At 42.2% G+C, this 20,581-nt stretch overlaps 1 protein-coding gene across 2 annotated transcripts in view; it reads left to right on the top strand.

Annotated features, from left to right (window-relative positions):
* ENPP3 (ectonucleotide pyrophosphatase/phosphodiesterase 3) overlaps positions 1-20,581 on the top strand; it is a 211,568-nt gene that overhangs the window by 98,482 nt on the left and 92,505 nt on the right. For both annotated transcript variants that reach the window (XM_077289350.1, XM_077289351.1), the window contains exons 5-8: positions 11,511-11,571; positions 13,225-13,322; positions 13,929-14,008; positions 17,728-17,847. In XM_077289350.1, coding sequence (XP_077145465.1) covers positions 11,511-11,571; positions 13,225-13,322; positions 13,929-14,008; positions 17,728-17,847 — 359 coding nt within the window. The remainder of the gene's footprint in view (positions 1-11,510; positions 11,572-13,224; positions 13,323-13,928; positions 14,009-17,727; positions 17,848-20,581) is intronic.

Raw genomic sequence — 20,581 nt, 5'->3', positions numbered from 1 at the left:
ATCTGCAGGACCGAAGCTCCCACAAGGCACCGGAACAGACACAGACTTTAGCGGAAGGGAGTTATTCTCACCAAGGGCAGTCTCTCCTACTGGCCCGAGGTTTTGGAGCTTTAGATCCCCTGGACAGAGGCCATCCAGGTGTTCCTCACAACAGCAGCAACATTGTATGCCCTTCTTATGGCTGATTTCAGGCTGCTGCTTTGCCAGCCCACTCTCAACCTTTTTAGGCTTCACTCGGGTAGCTGCTTTAACGAGTAAAGGAACTGGAGGGTCACAGACGGTCGTGGCTTGACGTGGAGGTTTCTTCACAGGTTTCGCCAGTCTGGAGCACCTCTCGGATCTAGATGGGGAAGACTTCACAGGAGCAGCAGGACGAAGCATGTCAAAGACTCTACGGAAGGCCACCTGGAAGGCCCCAGGGTTCATGATAGGATCCCCTGCTTCCCAGAGGGGACAAATCCATAATAAAGCATCTCCTGCTAGGAAGAACATAATGTAACCCACCTTAAACCGGTCAGAGGGGAAACAAGCTGCATTCTGCAGGATGTAGCGCAAGCACTGTTCCAGGAAGCTTTGGCATTTTTCTGGATTCCCATAGAACCTAGGCGGGTCTGCTGGGTCGTGCTCCTCCTCACAGGCCTGAAGTTGATTGAAGAGAGCGTTAGAGACTATAATTGGGTCAGAATTCTCCTCAATCTGAACCACCCTTGGTGGAACAAATTTTTCAGATTGCTCATACAGGTAGAGAGAAAGATCATAATGCTCTGTGAGCGGTAGGACATGGGATACAGCGGAGGCCATGGCCTGTGCAAACTGTCACGCTCATGCACTGACTGGTGAGTGTGAGTTCGGGGGGTTTGTGGCCCCACTGTGCCACAAACCAGACTACCCTGGAAGGGGCGTGACTATGACAGCTGCCTGGGTTTTCACTGGAGCCTCTGATGGTGAGGTCAGGCTTGTGCAGCAGGCAGCTGCCAGGTGCTACTCCAGGGTGGTGTCTGGCTGTGGCTGCTGATCCCACTTGGAGAACAGGAACACTAGGACAGGTGCGGGCATCAGGCAGGACTGGCAGAAGAGCATGCCTGAAACTCAGACGAGTAGGCTGGCACGGCTGAGACACAGGGCTGGCAGAGACATGGCAGAAAACACAGGGCTAGCAGGCATGGCAGAGAACACAGGGCTGGCAGGCATGGCAGAGAACATAGGGCTGACAGGCACGGCAGAGAACATAGGGCTGGCAGGCATGGCAGAGATTACAGGGCTGGCAGGCATGGCAGAGAACACAGGGCTGGCAGGCACGGCAGAGAACACAGGGCTGGCAGGCACGGCAGAGTAACAGGGCTGGCAGGAATGGCAGAGACACAGGGCTGGCAGGAATGGCAGAGACACAGGGCTGGCAGGAACGGCAGAGACACAGGGCTGGCAGGAATGGCAGAGACACAGGGCTGGCAGGAATGGCAGAGACACAGAGGCTGGCCGGAACGACAGAGACACAGGGCTGGCAGGAATGACAGAGACACAGGGCTGGTTGGTGTGGTGTATGAAGGAACAGGTAGGGACCTGTTCACACAGGAGGTGCAGGTACGGATATGAAGTAAGAAGGAACAGGTAGGGACCTGTTCACACTGGAGGTGCAGGTATGGATATGTAGTATGAAGGAACAGGAGGTGCAGGAAAGGAAACAAGCAGAAAGCAATGAAGTATGAAGGAACAGATTGAGACCTGTTCACACAGGAAGAGAACCGCAAGGCTGTGGATAGGAATGGTAGAGCAGCAGGAGATGGAGGAGCAAAAGAAGCTAAGCAGAGCGGAACCGCAAGGAATGCAGAGAGGAGCTGCAGCAAGAGGTTTCTGCAGCAGCAAAGCAGAGCAGAACCGCAAGGAATGTGGGGAGGAGCTGCAGCAAGAGATTACCGCAGCAGCAGAAGCTAAGCAGAGCGGAACCACAAGGAATGCGGAGAGGAGCTGCAGCAAGACGTTTCTGCAGCAGCAAAGCAGAGCGGAACCACAAGGAATGCGGAGAGGAGCTGCAGCAAGAGATTCCTGCAGCAACAGGAGCGGAGCAGAACTGCAGGAGTGCGGAGCAGAGGTAAAGCCACAAAGGTACAGAGCAGGCAGAGCCGCAAGAGTGCGGAGCATAAGCAGACTGAGAACACAAGGAAAGACACAGCAGGGAAGGAAGCTACAGACAAGACCGAGACCGAGATAAGACTAAGTTCAGACAAGGTAATGGAACAAGACAAGCAACAAGAACAAAGACACAGGGACCAGGATATTCTGCCTCCTGGAGGGCGAACAACAAGATCAAGGCAAGAACACTGAGAGGGAGTAACACAGAGCAAGGCCTGGCAAACTCAGAAGCTAAATACAAACTGAGCTAACACATTGCACAGGCCCAGTCCACTGGGTGGAGCTGCACTAAATACTGGAGGCCTCTTGGCAATTAGTCAGGAACAGATTAGACAGGTGCACCTGATTCCTGTAAGAACCAGAGAGTTCAGGCGTGCCCCCCTATGCACACAGCCAGGAAGCATGCAGAGAGCAGAGGCACAGAATATGGAACTGGCAAGAAAGAGAAACCACATTATGACCTGGAGCAGTGGGTAAGATAGTGTGAGAGCTGAGAGGTCATGCTGTGATGCCAGCAGAGTTGTTACAGGTACCATCATTTCTATCCAGGCCTGTTTCATGAGTTTTTTTTTTTTTTAAATTCTGTGGATGCATAGTTGAAAAGCAATGCCTGACTTTCATCTGTTCACTTTCATAGATCTTTTATTTATTACTAGATGGTGGCCCGATTCTAACGCATCGGGTATTCTAGAATATGTATGTATGTATGTATATAGCTGCCACATAGTATATAGCACAGGCCACGTAGTATATAGGAGCCATGTAGTATATAGCAGACAAATACTACGTGGCCTGTGCTATATACTATGTGGCTGCTATATACATACATACATATTGTAGAATACCCGATGCGTTAATGCAGGCCACGCAGTATATAACAGTGGCCACGCAGTATATAACACAGCCCAAACAGTATATAATACAGCCCACGCAATATATAACACTGGCCACGTAATATGTAGCACAGCCCACGCAGTATATAACACAGCCCACATAGTATCTTAACACTGGCCAGGTAGTACAGGTCCTTCTCAAAAAATTAGCATATAGTGTAAAATTTCATTATTTATGATTACAATTAAACTTTCATATATTTGTTCAGCCTATTTGTTGAGAAATTTCTTTCTGGGTCTTACCCTCTTGCTTGAGGGTGTCAATGATGGCCTTCTTGACATCTGTCAGGTCGCTAGTCTTACCCATGATGGGGGTTTTGAGTAATGAACCAGGCAGGGAGTTTTTAAAAGCCTCAGGTATCTTTTGCATGTGTTTAGAGTTAATTAGTTGATTCAGAAGATTAGGGTAATAGGTCTTTAAGAGAACCTTTTCTTGATATGCTAATTTATTGAGACAGGTTTTTTGGGTTATCAGGAGTTGTATGCCAAAATCATCAGTATTAAAACAATAAAAGACCTGACAAATTTCAGTTGGTGGATAATGAATCTATAATATATGAAAGTTTAATTGTAATCATTACATTATGGTAAATAATGAAATTTTACACTATATGCTAATTTTTTGAGAAGGACCTGTATATAGCAGCCAAACGGTATATAACACAGCATACCTAGTATATAGCAGTGTGGGCACCATATCCCTGTTAAAAAAAATAATTCAAATAAAAAATAGTTATATACTCACGCACTGGGATCCAGCAAAGCTGTCCCGATGCTGCCACCAGCTTCCGTTCCCAGGATGCATTGCGAAATTACCCAGATGACTTAGCAGAGACCGCTAAGTCTTCTGGATAATTTCGCAATGCTTCTCTGGGAACGGAAGCTGGCGGCAGCCGCGCGCGCCTGGGTGGACTACGGAAGGTGAGAATAGCAGGTTTTTTGCTTTATTATTTTTAACATGACATCTTTTTACTATTGATGCTGCATAGGCAGCATCAATAGTGAAAAGTTGGGGACACACAGGGTTAATAGCAGCGTTAACGGAGTGCGTTACCCACAGCATAACGCGGTCCGATAACAGTGGCATTAACCCTGTGTGAGCGCTGACTGGAGGGGAGTATGCGGGCGCCAGGCACTGACTGCAGCGGAGTAGGGAGGGACTAATTCTCGGCCGGACTGTGCCCGTCACTGGTCAGGACAGGCAGCTGGTGAGACCAATCAGCGACGCGGGATTTCCGTGACGGAAGTTGCCGACAGAAAGACGGAAGTACCCCTTAGACAATTATATAGTAGATTAATTTTGTCAGATTCAAGTTATTTCTGTGATCATTGTGAGTTTTTCTGTTATTAAACGAGGGGTACTAACAATTTTGCCCACATGTGTATGAAGCTATGAAAACCTTATGTCATGAAACATTAAAGGATGCCATAATGGGAACAAATTAACATGCATCCAGTTGTTGGGGCACGGACACATAAAATAATTTTTCCTTGGTCTTTTGATAGTGCTATCAGTTTTTTTAATTAATTTTGAAAATGATATTGAACATAATATACCATAAATGCCTTATAACCCTTTCAAAACTTCTACGTCTCTCTGAATAGGGGAAGGCTACATAGGTGGGATTTACACGTCTTGGGTATTTATGGGATGCTCTATGGATGTGCATTACGTATCTAAGATATAAATAAATTCAAGGACAATCAGCCTAAGTTTAGTTAATAACATACAGGTGCTTTTCACAAAATTAGAATATCATCAAACTTAATTTTTTCAGTTCTTCAATACAAAAAGTGAAACTCATATATTACATAGTCATTACACACAGAGTGATCTATTTCAAGTGTTTATTTCTACTAATGTTGATGATTATGGCTTACAGCCAATGAAAACCCAAAAGTCATTATCTCAGTAAATTGGAATAATTAACAAAAACACCTGAAAAGGCTTCTTAAACATTTAAAAAGGTACCTTAGTCTATTTCAGTAGGGTCCACAATCATGGGGAAGACTGCTGACTTGACAGATATCCAAAAGGCAGTCATTAACACACTCCAAAAGGAAGGTAAGACACAAACGTTCATTGCTAAAGAAGCTGGCTGTTCAGAGTGCTGTATTCAAGCATATTAACCCCTTCCCGACATGTGACGGTATAGTACGTCACATGTCGGGACCCCCGCTTTGATGTGCGCTCCGGCGGTGAGCGCACATCAAAGTCGCGACATGTCAGCTGTTTTTTACAGCTGACATGTGCGCGCAATAGCGGCGGGTGAAATCGCGATCACCCGCCGCTATTAACTAGTTAAATGCCGCTGTCAAGCGCAGACAGCGGCATTTAACTACCGCATCCGGCCGTGCGGCCGGATATGAGCGCATCGCCGACCCCTGTCACATGATCGGGGGTCGGCGATGCTCCTCCATTGTAACCATAGAGGTCCTTGAGACCTCTATGGTTACTGATTGCCGGTGGCTGTGAGCGCCCCCCTGTGGTCGGCGCTCACAGCACACCTGCATTTTAGCTACATAACAGCGATCTGATGATCGCTGTTATGTAGCAGAGCCGATCGGGCTGTGCCTGCTTCTAGCCTCCCATGGAGGCTATAGAAGCATGGCAAAAGTAAAAAAAAAAAGTTTTTAAAAATGTGAAAAAAATAAAAAAAACATAAAAGTTTAAATCACCCCCCTTTCGCCCCAATCAAAATAAATCAATAAAAAAAACCAAAAACCTACACATATTTGGTATCGCCGCGTTCAGAATCGCCCGATCTATCAATTAAAAAAAAGCATTAACCTGATCGCTAAATGGCGTAATGAGAAAAAAATTCGAAACGCCAGATTTACGTTTTTTTGGTCGCCACGACATTGCATTAAAATGCAATAACGGGCGATCAAAAGAACGTATCTACACCAAAATGCTATCATTAAAAATGCCAGCTCGGCACGCAAAAAATAAGCCCTCAGCTGACCCCAGATCACGAAAAATGGAGACGCTACGAGTATCGGAAAATGGCGCAATTTTGTTTTGTTTTGTTTTTTGCAAAGTTTGGAATTTTTTTTCACCACTTAGGTGAAAAATAACCTAGTCATGTTAGGTGTCTATGAACTCGTAGTGACCTGGAGAATCATAATGGCAGGTCAGTTTTAGCATTTAGTGAACCTAGCAAAATAGGCAAGCAAAAAACAAGTGTGGGATTGCACTTTTTTTGCAATTTCACTGCACTTGGAATTTTTTTCCCGTTTTCTAGTACACGACATGCTAAAACCAATGATGTCGTTCAAAAGTACAACTCGTCCCGCAAAAAATAAGCCCTCACATGGCCAAATTGACGGAAAAATAAAAAAGTTATGGCTCTGGGAAGGAGGGGAGCGAAAAACGAAAACGGAAAAACGGAAAAAGCTCCGGGGGTGAAGGGGTTAATAGAAAGTTGAGTGGAATGAAAAGGTGTGGTAGAAAAAGGTGCACAAGCAACCGGGATAACCGCAGCCTTGAAAGGATTGTTAAGAAAAGCCATTCAAAAATTTGGGGAAAATTCACAAGGAGTGGACTATTGCTGGAGTCATTGCTTCAAGAGCAACCAAACACAGATGTATCCAGGACATGGGCTACAAGTGTCACATTCCTTGTGTCAAGCTACTCATGACCAATCAACAACGCTAGAAGCGTCTTGCCTGGGCCAAGGAGAAAAAGAACTGGACTGTTGCTCAGTGGTCCAAGGTGTTGTTTTCCGATGAAAGTAAATTTTGCATCTCATTTGGAAATCCAACCCAAGCTGCTTGAGGTCTAGTGTGAAATTTCCACAATCAGTGATGGTTTGGGGAGCCATGTTATCTGCTGGTGTAGGTCCACTGTGTTTTATCAAGACCAAAGTCAACGCGGCCGTCTACCAGGAAAGTTTAGAGCACTTCATGCTTCCCTCTGATGTCAAGCTTTTTGGAGATGGAAATTTAATTCTGTCCACACTGCCAAAAGTACCAATACCTGGTTTAATAGCAACAGTATCACTGTGCTTGATTGGCCAGCAAACTTGCCTGACCTTAACCCTATAGAGAATCTATGGGGTATTATCAAGAGGAAGATGAGAGACATCAGACCCAACAATGCAGACGAGCTGACAGCTGCTATCAAAGCAACCTGGGCTTCCATAACACATCAGCAGTGCTACAGGTTGATTGCTTCCATGCCACGCCGCATTGATGAGGTAATTGATGCAGAAGGAGCCCTGACCAAGTACTGAGTGCATTTACTGAGCATACATTTCAGTAGGCCAATATATTGGATTTTAAACTCATTTTTCAAACTGGTGTTGTAAAGTATCCTAATTTACTGAGATAATGACTTTTGGTTTCTATTGACTGTAAGCTATAATCATCAACATTAACAGAGATAAACACTTGAAATAGATCACTCTGTTTGTAATGACTGCATCCAATATATGAATTTCACTTTTTGTATTGAAGAACTGAAATAAATTAACTTTTTGACGATATTCTAATTTTGTGAGAATCACCTGTATGTCCAAAGAGCAATTGAAAGGTAGCATCCTATAAACCCTGACGAAGGTTGTTTACCGAAACGCGCGTTGGGGCGGAGGCGTGTGCCAGGAGAGTCTCCCCAGATTGCGGTGGGTAATTATTTGTTATGTGCTCTGTTCATTTTACCATCTGTGTGGTGCTGTTCTTCTCTGTAATTGAGTAATAGTTGTTATAAGATTGTTTATGGCTGCAGTACTCAGTATTTTCACAGAGCATGGTGTAATATCGGTGTGAGCCCGGCACTGTGAGTGTTTAATATTTAGGGACACACAGTTTGTCTATCCCATCACCTTATAGATTACTTGACCTCCTGTCACATGCCTCCTGCCATTGCCTTTGCCACATTGTTTTAGACTTTTTTCTGTATTTTTGCCTCTTTACACCTGGTGTTATTTTTAAATAATAAAGTATTTGATGTTTTCTACCATTAGACTCAATATCATCCTTTTTTTGATATATCTATGTTATATGATGATAGGTCATGATATGGTCCTATTTTCTGGTACAAATTATTCATTAGGATTTACTTACCATGCAGTTTAATACTATAAGTAGGTATCCTATAAAAACTGTATTAACCCTGTTACTTAAAGAAGCACCACAAAGAAATGCTAAATTTGTCTAACTACGCGTGTTGCCTAATATAAATGCAATATAATACTTATTGATTGCCATCTTCCCCTGTTTCCAGTTCGGCTCCACTGTTCACACATCTAACTGAAATTCTGACTCACTGGATCACATGGGTTTATTTGTAAACTGGAAGTCTCTTTTCCAATGTAAGTCCATGGAGTCTTGGTCTGACACTACTTTAGCTTACATTGTAAAAGCAACTTCTTGTTCACACATAAATCCCAGTGTGATCCAGAGAGTCAGAATTTCAGCTTCATGTGAACAGTGGAACTGAGCGGTGCTGGAAACGATAACACATTTTGCCAAATGATATTCAAGACTTGATGTAAGTTTTGGCAAAACGTAGATGGGCATGGATGATTTTCTTTGTAAGAAAAGGCCAGCCTACCCCACAGGCCAGACATACAGTGGGGAAAAAAGTATTTAGTCAGCCACAATTGTGCAAGTTCTCCCACTTAAAAAGATGAGAGAGGCCTATAATTGACATCATAAGCAGACCACAACTATGAGAGTCAAAATGAGAAAACAAATCCAGAATATCACCTTGTCTGATTTGGCAAGATTTATTTTGCAAATTATTGTGGAAAATAAGTATTTTGTCACATAAAAACATGCAAGATTTCTGGCTCTCACAGACCTGTAACTTCTTCCTTAAGTCCAATACTCATTACCTGTAGTAATGGCACCTGTTTGAACTTGTTATCAGTATAAAAGACATCTGTCTACAAACTCAAACAGTCTGACTCCAAACTCCACTATGGTGAAGACCAAAGAGCTGTTGAAGGACACCAGAAACAAAATTGTAGCCTTGCACCGGGCTGGGAAGACTGAATCTGCAATAGGCAAGCAGCTTGGTGTGATGAAATCAACTGTGGGAGCAATAATTAAAAAATGGAAGACATTCAAGACCAATGATAATCTCCCTCAATCTTGGGCTCCATGCAAGATCTCACTCCGTGGGGTCAAAATGATCACAAGAACGGTGAGCAAAAATCCCAGAACCACACAAGGGGATCTAGTGAATGACCTGTATAGAGCTGGGGCCACCAAAACAAAGGCAGCCATCAGTAACACACTTCGCCGCCAGTGACTCAGATCCTACAGTGCCAGACGTGTCCCTTGCTTAAAGGGAACCTGTCACCCCCAAAATGGCTGGTGAGGTAAGCTCACCGGCATCAGGGGCTTATCTACAGCATTCTGTAATGCTGTAGATAAGCCCCCGATGTTACCTGAAAGAGGAGAAAAAGACGTTAGATTATACTCACCCAGGGGCGGTCCCGGTGCGGTCTGGTCAAATGGGTGTCTCCGGTCCACTCCGGCGCCTCCCATCTTCATTCCATGACGTCCTCTTCGGGTCTTTACGCCGCGGCTCCGACGCAGGCGTACTTTGTCTGCCCTGTTCAGGGCAGAGCAAAGTACTGCAGTGCGCAGGCGCCGGGCCTCTCTGTCCTTTCCACGGCGTAAAGACCCGAAGAGGACGTCATGGAATGAAGATGGGAGGCGCCGGAGCGGACCGGAGACACCCATCCGACCTGACCACACCGGGACCGCCCCTGGGTGAGTATAATCTAACGTCTTTTTCTCCTCTTTCAGGTAACATCGGGGGCTTATCTACAGCATTACAGAATGCTGTAGATAAGCCCCTGATGCCGGTGAGCTTACCTCACCAGCCATTTTGGGGGTGACAGGTTCCCTTTAAGCCAGCACATGTCCGGGCCCGTTTGAAGTTTACTAGAGAGCATTTGGATTATCCAGAAGAGTATTGGGAGAATGTCATATGGTCTAATGAAACCGAAGTAGAACTGTTTGGTAGAAACAAAACTCGCTGTCTTTTTAGGAGACAGAATACTGAGTTGCGTTCGAAGAACACCATACCTATTGTGAAGCATGGGGATGGCAACATCATGCTTTGGGGCTGTTTCTCTGCAAAGCGAGCAGGACGACTGATCCATGTACATGAAAAAATAAATAGAGTCATGTATCATGAGATTTTGAGTGCAAACTTCCTTCCATCAGCAGAGGCATTGAAGATGAGACGTGGATGGGTCTTTCTGCATGATAATGATCCCAAGCACACCGCCAGGGCAGTGAAGGAGTGGCTTCGTAAGAAGCATATGAAGGTCCTGGAGTTGCCTAGCCAGTCTCCAGATGTCAACCCCATAGAAAACCTTTGGAGGTAGTTGAAAGTCCGTGTTGCCCAGTGACAGGCCCCAAACATCACTGCTCTAGAAGAGATCTGCATGGAGGAATGGGCCAACATATCACCAACAGTGTGTGCCAACTTTGTGATGGCTTACAGAAAACATTTGACCTCTGTCATTGCCAACAAAGGATATAACAAAATATTGAGATGAACTTTTGTTAATGACCAAATACTTATTTTCCACCATAATTTGCAAAATAAATCTTGCCAAATCAGACAAGGTGATTTTCTGGATTTTGACTCTCATAAATGTGATCTACCTATGATGTTAATTACAGGTCTCTTTCATCTTTTTAAGTGGTAGAACTTGCACAATTGGTGGCTGATTAAATACTTTTTTGACCCACTGTATGCAGAATATGTGCGATTGTACACGAGCAGTACTTGTCAGAATTCCCTGTAGCTTCTTCAATATGGCTACAGGCCTCTTGGCAGCCTCATGGACCTATTTTATTCTTGCCCTTTCATCGATTTTTGAGAGTCATCCAGTTCAAGGTAATGTCACTATTGTGCCAAATTCTAGCCACTTCTTGATGACCATCTTCACAGTGATTCATAATATACCAAATGCCTTGGAAATTTTTTGTACCCTTCTCCTTATTGATAACAAGAACAAGATCCCTTTGCTGTGTTGTAAGCTGTCTATGAGCTCATGGCTTTTAACTGTCAAATGAAACTTAGATAATGTCAGGAAAATCCTACTAGAACAGCTAAACTTTATTTGGCGTTAATCAGAAACACTTTAAACATTGGCACCTGTGTACTGACTACTATGTAACATGAGTTTAAAGGTGATTGGCTACTTCTGAACACAACCACATCCCCAATAACATCAGGATTTTTAGCCTATTTAATGTAAAGTAATGTTAATTAATGTAAAGTACTGTTATAGTCAGAAATATTAGTCGCCAGCCACCTTTGTAGCTACTTTACTAGAAAGGAATCACAAGCATTTTCATGCAGATTTCAATTCAGTTTTGAGCAAAGGACTTAAGTGTAGACAAATGGAAGAAGTATATTCATGTTTCTATTCACTTTATTGCTTTAGAAGTGATTGATTCAGTGATACTGCAATATATTGTACGCATTTGGAAATCACCAATGTTCTTGACTCATAGGAGACACTGCTTGGGCAGAAGACGAATGTGACAGCAATGCCGCTCCACAGTGTCCTGAAGGGTAAGTAATTGTTCAGATACATAAGGTTGGTGTAACATTTAACCCATTACTTGCCAAATTAAAATTGTTACAAGTACGGATTTTTCAGAAAAGGGCATCCCAATATTCAATTAAAAATGACAATGACATGATTTCCTATTTTGAAAACATTCATTTTACAAACACAACACAAAAAATTGGACCTAATTATAAAAATTATAAAATCTTAGTTACTAGAAGCTAAAGATTAGGCGTCCCAAAAAAAGGACATTGGTAGATAATGGGTTAAGGAAGTTAACACCCTTTTTCAGTATTCTTTTCTTTCAGCAAACTTATGGTTTGAGATGTTAGATCACATTCTCTGGTGACACAATTTCTGCAAGACGTCCATTGTTCTCAAAATTGAGAATACCGTCATTATGATTATATAAACATTTCAACACTGTTTCATAAATAGATAATATTCAACCTTTACAAATAATGAGAACCTTATGGTTCAATTTTCCTAACACAATAAGTTAGTTAATACAAACAAGCTTTTGCTACCCTTGCTTCCATTTTCTTCTTTTTTAAAGGTAATCTGTCATCACTCAAGTTGCATAGCTTAGCGGAACATTAATCTAGTAACAGTGGGCTTGATTACCGTGCAGACAAAACACTTGGTAACTGCTCAGTGCTGCACCCTGCCCAGAAAACAGGGAGGATGTAACATTATTGTCTCCTTTCTACATTTAAGGCCCACATAGACATTAGGTAAAAGTCTTCCAAACCTGCCAGTTTCAATAGGATCGGCTGACAACCTGATATGTATGGGTCCTCCCGAATCCATCGGCGTAGATAAGGAAGGGGGCAGATAACATGCCAGCAGATGATTTTCACACTGCTCATCTTTCCATGGAGAGCACACCAACGCTTGGCTGAACCGAACATTCATATGTGTGATGGAGTTGGGTGAATGTGTAATCCGTGTGTAGCAACAAAACATTTGTTACGTACAGGGGTTATTCAGTCTTAAACTGCAAGTCTGCAGTCAATCTATGTGACTGCAGACTTGTGAATTCTCACAATACGTGCACTGCATGCTGTAAAGATTCTCCGGTTCCAGCGCCAGTGGTCATGAAACCACTAGTATGCAATATGCTTGCTCATGCCCACATACAGACTAGACTGTTTCCTGCCTCGTTCAATACATTTGCCTTGAGGTAAACCACATCCATCTAGTTGGAATGTGGCCAGGAGTATGCATATCAAATACTTGCGGTCACATGACCACTGTCCCTGGCGCCAGCACTGGAAAAGCGCCATGTGCCGGAGTGTGCGTGATGTGATGATTCACAAGTCTGCAGTTACATAGAGTGCCTGTAGACTTGTACTTTAAGACTGGTTAACCTCTTTTAATTCAGTAAATAAAGCATAAAAAGCAAAATAGTACATTATTACCTTTTGTAGCTTGTCAACAGCTCAAAAGATTAAAAAAAAATCCAAAGAGGGGAATAATATCTAACCAATACCTTTCTCTCCAGAATACTCTTTTAAAACTGAACAGGATAAACTACATACACATAATACCCCAACTGTATAATGCTTGCGCAAAGGTTTACAGCTGCCTTATGATTGCGACTTTGCATTTTAACTGATATTCACATTACAGCTTTATTTATTCTGTTTTCTCAGGTTTGATCTCCCGCCTGTTATCCTTTTTTCTCTGGATGGATTTCGAGCCGAGTATTTACAGACATGGGCAGATCTAATGCCAACCATTAACAAATTGAGTGAGTTTTTGTTATGTTATTTTTTTCTTAAAAGTAAGAAAGCTATGCTTTAGTCAGTTGGCTAAGGAGTAAATTACCTGAATTTTTCATGTTTTAGGTTTAATAAAGGAGAATTGAACAAAGAACAGAAAAAATATATTTTTCTTATTCCAGTTTTTTTTACTTTGAAAATTCATATTAAATAAAGTTTTAATTTTGTGTTTTTTTGTTCTGTATATTATATAATATTCTTGGATGATTGGGGCAGGCTATGAGCACTGGGTTGGGGGTTCAGTATTTTCTGTAATTGTATTTTGTTAGCTTTTTTTGCAACATAACTTTCCATTGTAACTAGGTCAATGACAAGAGCCAGGGAAAATAGCCTTCTACTGTGACATTAGTCACTGATGTGTCGAGATAGGACAGACAGCAGTTATCCATGTTCAATGCCCATTTAACTATAGTTATCTGATAGGCACATGGTAGATCTTTGCTTTTATAGGGATGTGATAAATAAAAGTATATGAAGATACTGTACAAAATGTTGGTCAACTATGATCACTGCTTAACGTTAGGCTCAGGACTGAGTTTTTATGGCTAAATAACATTATCTTCTTAATACTTCAGAGAAATGTGGAACACATTCAAAGTACATGAGAGCTGCATACCCAACAAAGACTTTTCCCAATCATTACACAATCGTCACAGTAAGTATAATTTTAAGTTGTTGCACAGAGAATGCATTGCTTTGTCTTTAAAGAGAACCTGTCACTTCATTTATGCTGCACAAACCACAGGCAACATAATTCAGGACCTGGCTGCATAGTAGTATTCAAAGATGCTCCTGCAGTACAGGGACATCATAATTTGTAGAGCTAGGAGAGGACTATAGAAACTTTACTAGTCCGCCACTGCCCTGGCCAACTTCTCCCCACACCACTCTAGTCAGGTCTTCCCCATGTCTTTAAATAGGTATACATTTGTCATGGACAAGCCAGACCAGTCACATCTCTCTATAGAAGGGGTGGGCAATTAATTTTCCCAAGGGGCCACTTGAGAGATTGTGATTGTTGTGGAGGGGCAAACCAATAGGCTGAAATTAATTCTACTCAATATGAATATTAACATATTAATTATAATTATTTTATATTAATTGTATCACTTAATATAGATCAGAATTAAGTATGCTGACATCCCCTATATACCATAGAAGGCCACACACAGCCCCTATAAACAGTATGAGCCTACACGCAGCCCCTATATACAGTATGAGCCACCACATAACCTACTATATACAGTATGAGCCCGCATAGCCTCGCATATACAGTATGAGCCATACATTGCCTCCTATATACAGTATGAATCCCACATAGCCTCCTGTATAAAGTATGAGCCCACATATAGCTCCTTATACACATTATGAACCCCACATAGCCTCCTATATACAATATGAGCCCTACATTGTCTCCTACATACAGTATGAGCCCCCACATAGTCTCCTATATACAGTATGAGCCATCATCGTGGTGTCTTCGTGTCTTCTGCCTCACATGCTGATTGGTGGAAAAAGGAGTCGCCTTCTCTTCCACCAATATATTCACCACTGTCTGCATTACTGCACTAAACAGTCTAAGTTAGTGAAGTGACAAAAAATATAGGCATAATTTAAATTTATGGAATCAAAGAACTAAAAATTGGCATGTGCATATTTATTCATCCCTTTTCATATGAAGACCCTATGTAAGCAACTACCTTCATAAGTCACATGTTTATGTAAAGGATGTCTACCTATGCGCAATCTAAGTGTCACATGGCTTGCTAGTATATATACAACTTTTCTGAAAGGCCACAGAGGCTGCAACATAATTAAGCAAGAGACACCACTAAACAAACACCATAAGATGCAGGAGATCTCCAAACAAGTCAGGTACACAGTTGTTGAGAAGTGCAAAATGCCCCGGAACACCATCAAATCCATTATCATCAAATGTAAATAACATGGTACCACAACAAACCTGCCATCAGAGGACCACCTACAAAAACGCCTAGCCCAGTCAAGGAGGGCATTAATCAGAGAAGCAGCAGACAAACCTAAGGTAACCCTGAAGGAGCTGCAGAGTTCCGAAACAGAGGCTGGAGTATATGCTCATACGATCACAATAAGCCATACACTCTATAGAGGTAGCCTTTATGGAAGAATGGGCATGATAAAAGCCTTTACTTACACACTAAAATTGTAAGGCTCGTTTTGAGTTTGCCAAAAGACATGTGGGAGACTCCACAAGTGTTTGAAGAAAGATGCTGTGGTCAGATGAGACAAAAATGTAACTTTTTGGCCACCAAGATAAACACTATGTCTGGCACCAGACCAACACTGCTCATCATCCCAAGGACACATCCCATGCTGTGGGGATGTTTTTCGGCAGCAGGGACAGGGAAAGTGGTCCGAGTCGAGGAGAAGATGGATTGAGTGAAATATAGTGATATTCTTGAGCAAAGCCTGTCTGCAGTCCAAGCTGAGGGGTTTGTTGGATGCATTGTCTGCTTGTAGCTTCTAGTAGCAGCCCCCTGATAATTCACAGGGCTACTAGCAGCTGCAAGCAGGCCATGCTCCTGCCACACCCCCTAACCTCGAACTGTAAACAAGGAGACATATTTCAGGGGGATGGTGTGACCGAAGCTGCTTTTCGCGGCAAAGTTCACCCCTGGCACTGTTCACCCCTTCGTCTGGGACATTACAGCAGTGTGCAGCTACCTGCTGTTATCAGCCAGTCTCCAGATAATAGCTGGTTCTCTGCAGAGAACAGGGAAGTGGCCATGCCCCGCCCCCTCTTCTCAGGATGGCTGTTCCTTACAGGGAGAGTAGCACTTGGTGTGTGGTGTAATGACCCAGCAGGAGCAGCTTCTGTCACACAGAATTACAAGGGTTCTAAAGATCATGTAACTTCACTGGGCATCTCATCTTTATACTGTAGTTTAATAGGGCAGGAACAATACAATTTTTTTTCTCCCTGGAGTACCCCTTTAATTATTTTGCCATCTATGTTATTTTGCCATATATGTGTTACTCATTGCTAGAATGTATTGAAATCATCTTTAGGAAAAGATTTTGTGGTCAAGAGTCTGTCTGACACATGATGGTCAGCACATTTTGATGCTTTCCTGCTCAATATGGGGGTTTCAAGAAAATAAAACATGCACTGGATTCTCTATCACTTGACAATGAACAACAAGTGAATGCAAGGCGAGAGGAGGAAGGATTGAGCAAAAAAATGGAAAACCTGGAAAACATTTTTTTCTCACAATTCTTTGGAATGACATGCTAAAAGAATGAACAAACCAAGCAAGGCCCTGCAATCAAAGGATGTGAACATCTCTGTTGCCACGAGTCTTCTTGAGTCTATGAAAACCAACTGTATCTTCAGGAAACTAAAGACAAATTTAGTGAATATGAATTCAAAGCCAGGAGTATGTGTCCAGATACAGATTACAGTGATGGGAAAAACCAGGAATGAAAACAAACTTATTAGATATGATAATGATGGATCAGGAGAAGAAGAAGTACCTCTCGGAAATGCTGAAAAGTTCAAGGTGGAAACTGTCCTCCCTATTCTGGGACACCCTAATCTTTGAACTGACAAAACATGCGGAGGCTTATTCACAGCTAGGAAATCTGTTTTCTTTCTTCAGTGAATTGAAAACCATTGCTTCTGTTGCACTAAAGAAAAAAGTGTGAACATCTGGCTTATTTGTATCACAAAGACCTGAATTATGCTGACCTCCTGTATATGAATGTGAGCATCTCAAGCACTACATGGGTCTAACTGAAAATTGTGAGACTTTCTCTGTTCTGTATAGAACAATAATTTGTGCCAATTTGAATTCTGCATTCCCTAATGTTGAAATTGCACTCAGACTGTTCATGTGCATGATGGTGACCAACTGTACTGGAGAAAGTTCTTTTTCTAAACTCAAAAATCTGCTTCGTAGCAGCATTGTTTCAACTGGCTTTCACTCATGTGCACGACATCCTGAAGACCAATAATAAAGCAATTCTCCATAAACAAATGCTGCATATACTTGTCGTAGGAGCTCCAGTACACTGGTTTGGGTTTGCCCAGGGACCCATAATACTGTTAAGACGGCCCTGTGTATTGGATGTTGAAATCATAAAATTTAATATCGACCCATTAATGAGCCTTGTCGCATGACTTAAGATAAAAAGTCAGACCAAACACTCTAATTGCATACACCTGTTTCAGGGTGTTCGCCCCTCATCAGTGCAAAACAGGAGATCTGGTTTGGGTGGGCGAGAAGACTCTGAAAGGAGGTCTAAGGGTGAACATTTCTCCTTTAGGAGAGTACCAAGTCAGATAATTTATAGGCCATGTAATTTATTAATGTTTCTCAATCTATTTTTGCCTAGGGGCTGTATCCAGAATCAAATGGCATTATTGATAATAATATGTATGACCGCTATATGAACAAGAATTTCTCTCTTTCTGGAAATGAAAAGTTTAATGAAACCTGGTGGCAAGGTCAGCCGGTATGTGTATATATATAAGATCGTAATCACCATTGCAATGAAAACACAGCAACTATTATTTTAGTAAAGACATCTTTCTAACTTGCTAATATAAATAATAATAACATTATCATGTCCCTCATGCATCATGCACTAGATTTATTAAGAGGGTACAGCTCCTGTTCATGAATCTGGAGTAGGTTAAAATTGCTAATTTGTAAGTACAGTGATCTTCTGCCATTCTTTGTGAAATTTCAGAAAGTTGTTATCAAGAATTTTTTTAACCCCTTTCTGACCTCGGATGGGATAGTACGTCCGAGGTCAGAAGCCCCGCTTTGATGCGGGCTCCGGCGGTGAGCCCGCATCAAAGCCGGGACATGTCAGCTGATGTCACATGATCGGAGGTCGGCGATGCTTCTCCATTGTAACCATAGAGGTCCTTGAGACCTCTATGGTTACTGATCCCCGGCAGCTGTGAGCGCCACCCTGTGGTCGGCGCTCACAGCACACCTGATTTTCTGCTACATAGCAGCGAACAGCAGATCGCTGCTATGTAGCAGAGGCGATCGCTCTGTGCCTGCTTCTAGCCTCCTATGGAGGCTATTGAAGCATGGCAAAAGTAAAAAAAAAAAGTTAAAAAAATGTGAAAAAAATAAAAAAAATATAAAAGTTTAAATCACCCCCCTTTCGCCCCAATCAAAATAAATCAATAAAAAAAAAATCAAACCTACACATATTTGGCATCGCCGCGTTCAGAATCGCCCAATCTATCAATAAAAAAAAAGCATTAACCTGATCGCTAAACAGCTTAGCAAGAAAAAAATTAGAAACACCAGAATTAGGTGTTTTTGGTCGCCGCGACATTGCATTAAAATGCAATAACGGGCGATCAAAAGAAAGTATCTGCACTAAAAATGCTATCATTAAAAACATCAGCTTGGCACGCAAAAAATAAGCCCTCAACCGACCCCAGATCATGAAAAATGGAGACGCTACGAGTATCGGAAAATGGCGTGATTTTTTTTTTTTTTTTTAGCAAGATTCGGAATTTTTTTTCACCACTTAGGTAAAAAATAACCTAGTCATGTTAGGTGTCTATGAACTCGTAGTGACCTGGAGAATCATAATGGCAGGTCAGTTTTAGCATTTAATGAACCTAGCAAAAAAGCCAACCAAAAAACAAGTGTGGGACTGCACTTTTTTTGCAATTTCACTGCACTTGGAATTTTTTTCCCATTTTCTAGTACACAACATGCTAAAACCAATGATATTGTTCAAAAGTACAACTCGTCCCGCAAAAAATAAGCCCTCACATGGCCAAATTGACGGAAAAATAAAAAAGTTATGGCTCTGGGAAGGAGGGGAGTGAAAAATGAACACGGAAAAACGGAAAATCCCAAGGTCATGAAGGGGTTAAGTCACTTTCTTGGAGTATGCTTGTTTTCTATGTTAACAGATTTTGCACCAAATTTATCAAAAATATCACACATTGTATGCTGAATTAATTATGCTCCAAATCAAACAACACTAGAACTTGTAAAAAGAGTGGAAAAATAGCAGGCCTTCACAAAAATAGAGAAAACAGATTTATTATGTATAAAGAGAAAGACTGCCAATATTAAAAAGTGTAAGAAAAAATATGTATTTTAATTTCAGCATACGTAATGGTAGAAACTTGTAGAACATCTACCGTAATTATTGTACACAAATGGTACACGCCCTGATGTAACAAAATGTATAAATAAAAACCAGACTTGCCATGTGTAGGTCATGTCACCTTAAGAAAATGTTATATTATATATACATATACATATATAGATAGATAGATATTCACAGTGATTTTATTTTTATAGATATGTATATGTGTATATAAAATAAAATCACTGTGAATTGAAAAAAAAATATACGGTATATACCGTATATACTTGCGTATAAGCCAACCCGAGTTTAAGTCAATCTTTACCACAAACAACTGGGAAAACGTATTGACTCAAGTATAAGCCTAGTGTGGGAAATGCAGCAGCTACTGGTAAATGCTCCATAAATTTGATGTTGGCCCCATAAAATGCTCCATACAAAATACGCCTCATATAATGCTGCATAAAGTTCATGATGGGCCCTATAAGAAGCTCCATGCAAAATACGCCCCATATAATGCCCCGTAAAGTTCAAGATGGCCCCATAAGAGGCTCCATGCAAAATACGCCCCATACAATGCTCCATAAAGTTCACGATAGGCCCCATAAGATGCTCCATATAATGCTCTACAGTATATTCTGATCCCCATATAAAGTATATTGCTGCAAAAAAAACACCTCACCTCTCGTTTCTGACCACTGCTCCTCAGCGTTGCCGTCTCTCTGCACTGACTGTTCAGGCAGAGGGTACACACTAATCATGTCATCGCACCCTCTGACCTGAACGTCACAGTCAGAGGACGCGGAAGCCATCGCAGCAGTGGAACAGGGAGAGGTGAATATCGCAAGTACCGGGGCCTGACCAAGCGGTACAGACACTTTGCCCCCGTAGCGCGCTAGTGTCCCGCCTACTCACGACCCCGGCACTTGCCCCGGTGCTAACACCGACTGTCGGCCCTGTCAGCAGTCACCGGAACACTCATAGAGGCTGCAGGCACGCGCAGATGACCAGAAGAGACCGGGGAACACCTGCACTGCAGCGGAGAACAAGTAAGTGGGACCGTGACTTGTGGATAATCCGAGTGGGGTCTTTTTCAGCAAAAAAAGTGCTGAAAAAC

Source organism: Ranitomeya variabilis, chromosome 2 (assembly GCF_051348905.1).
Source record: "Ranitomeya variabilis isolate aRanVar5 chromosome 2, aRanVar5.hap1, whole genome shotgun sequence".
Taxonomy (NCBI): Eukaryota; Metazoa; Chordata; class Amphibia; order Anura; family Dendrobatidae; genus Ranitomeya; species Ranitomeya variabilis.
This window is presented reverse-complemented; position numbering and strand designations above follow the sequence as displayed.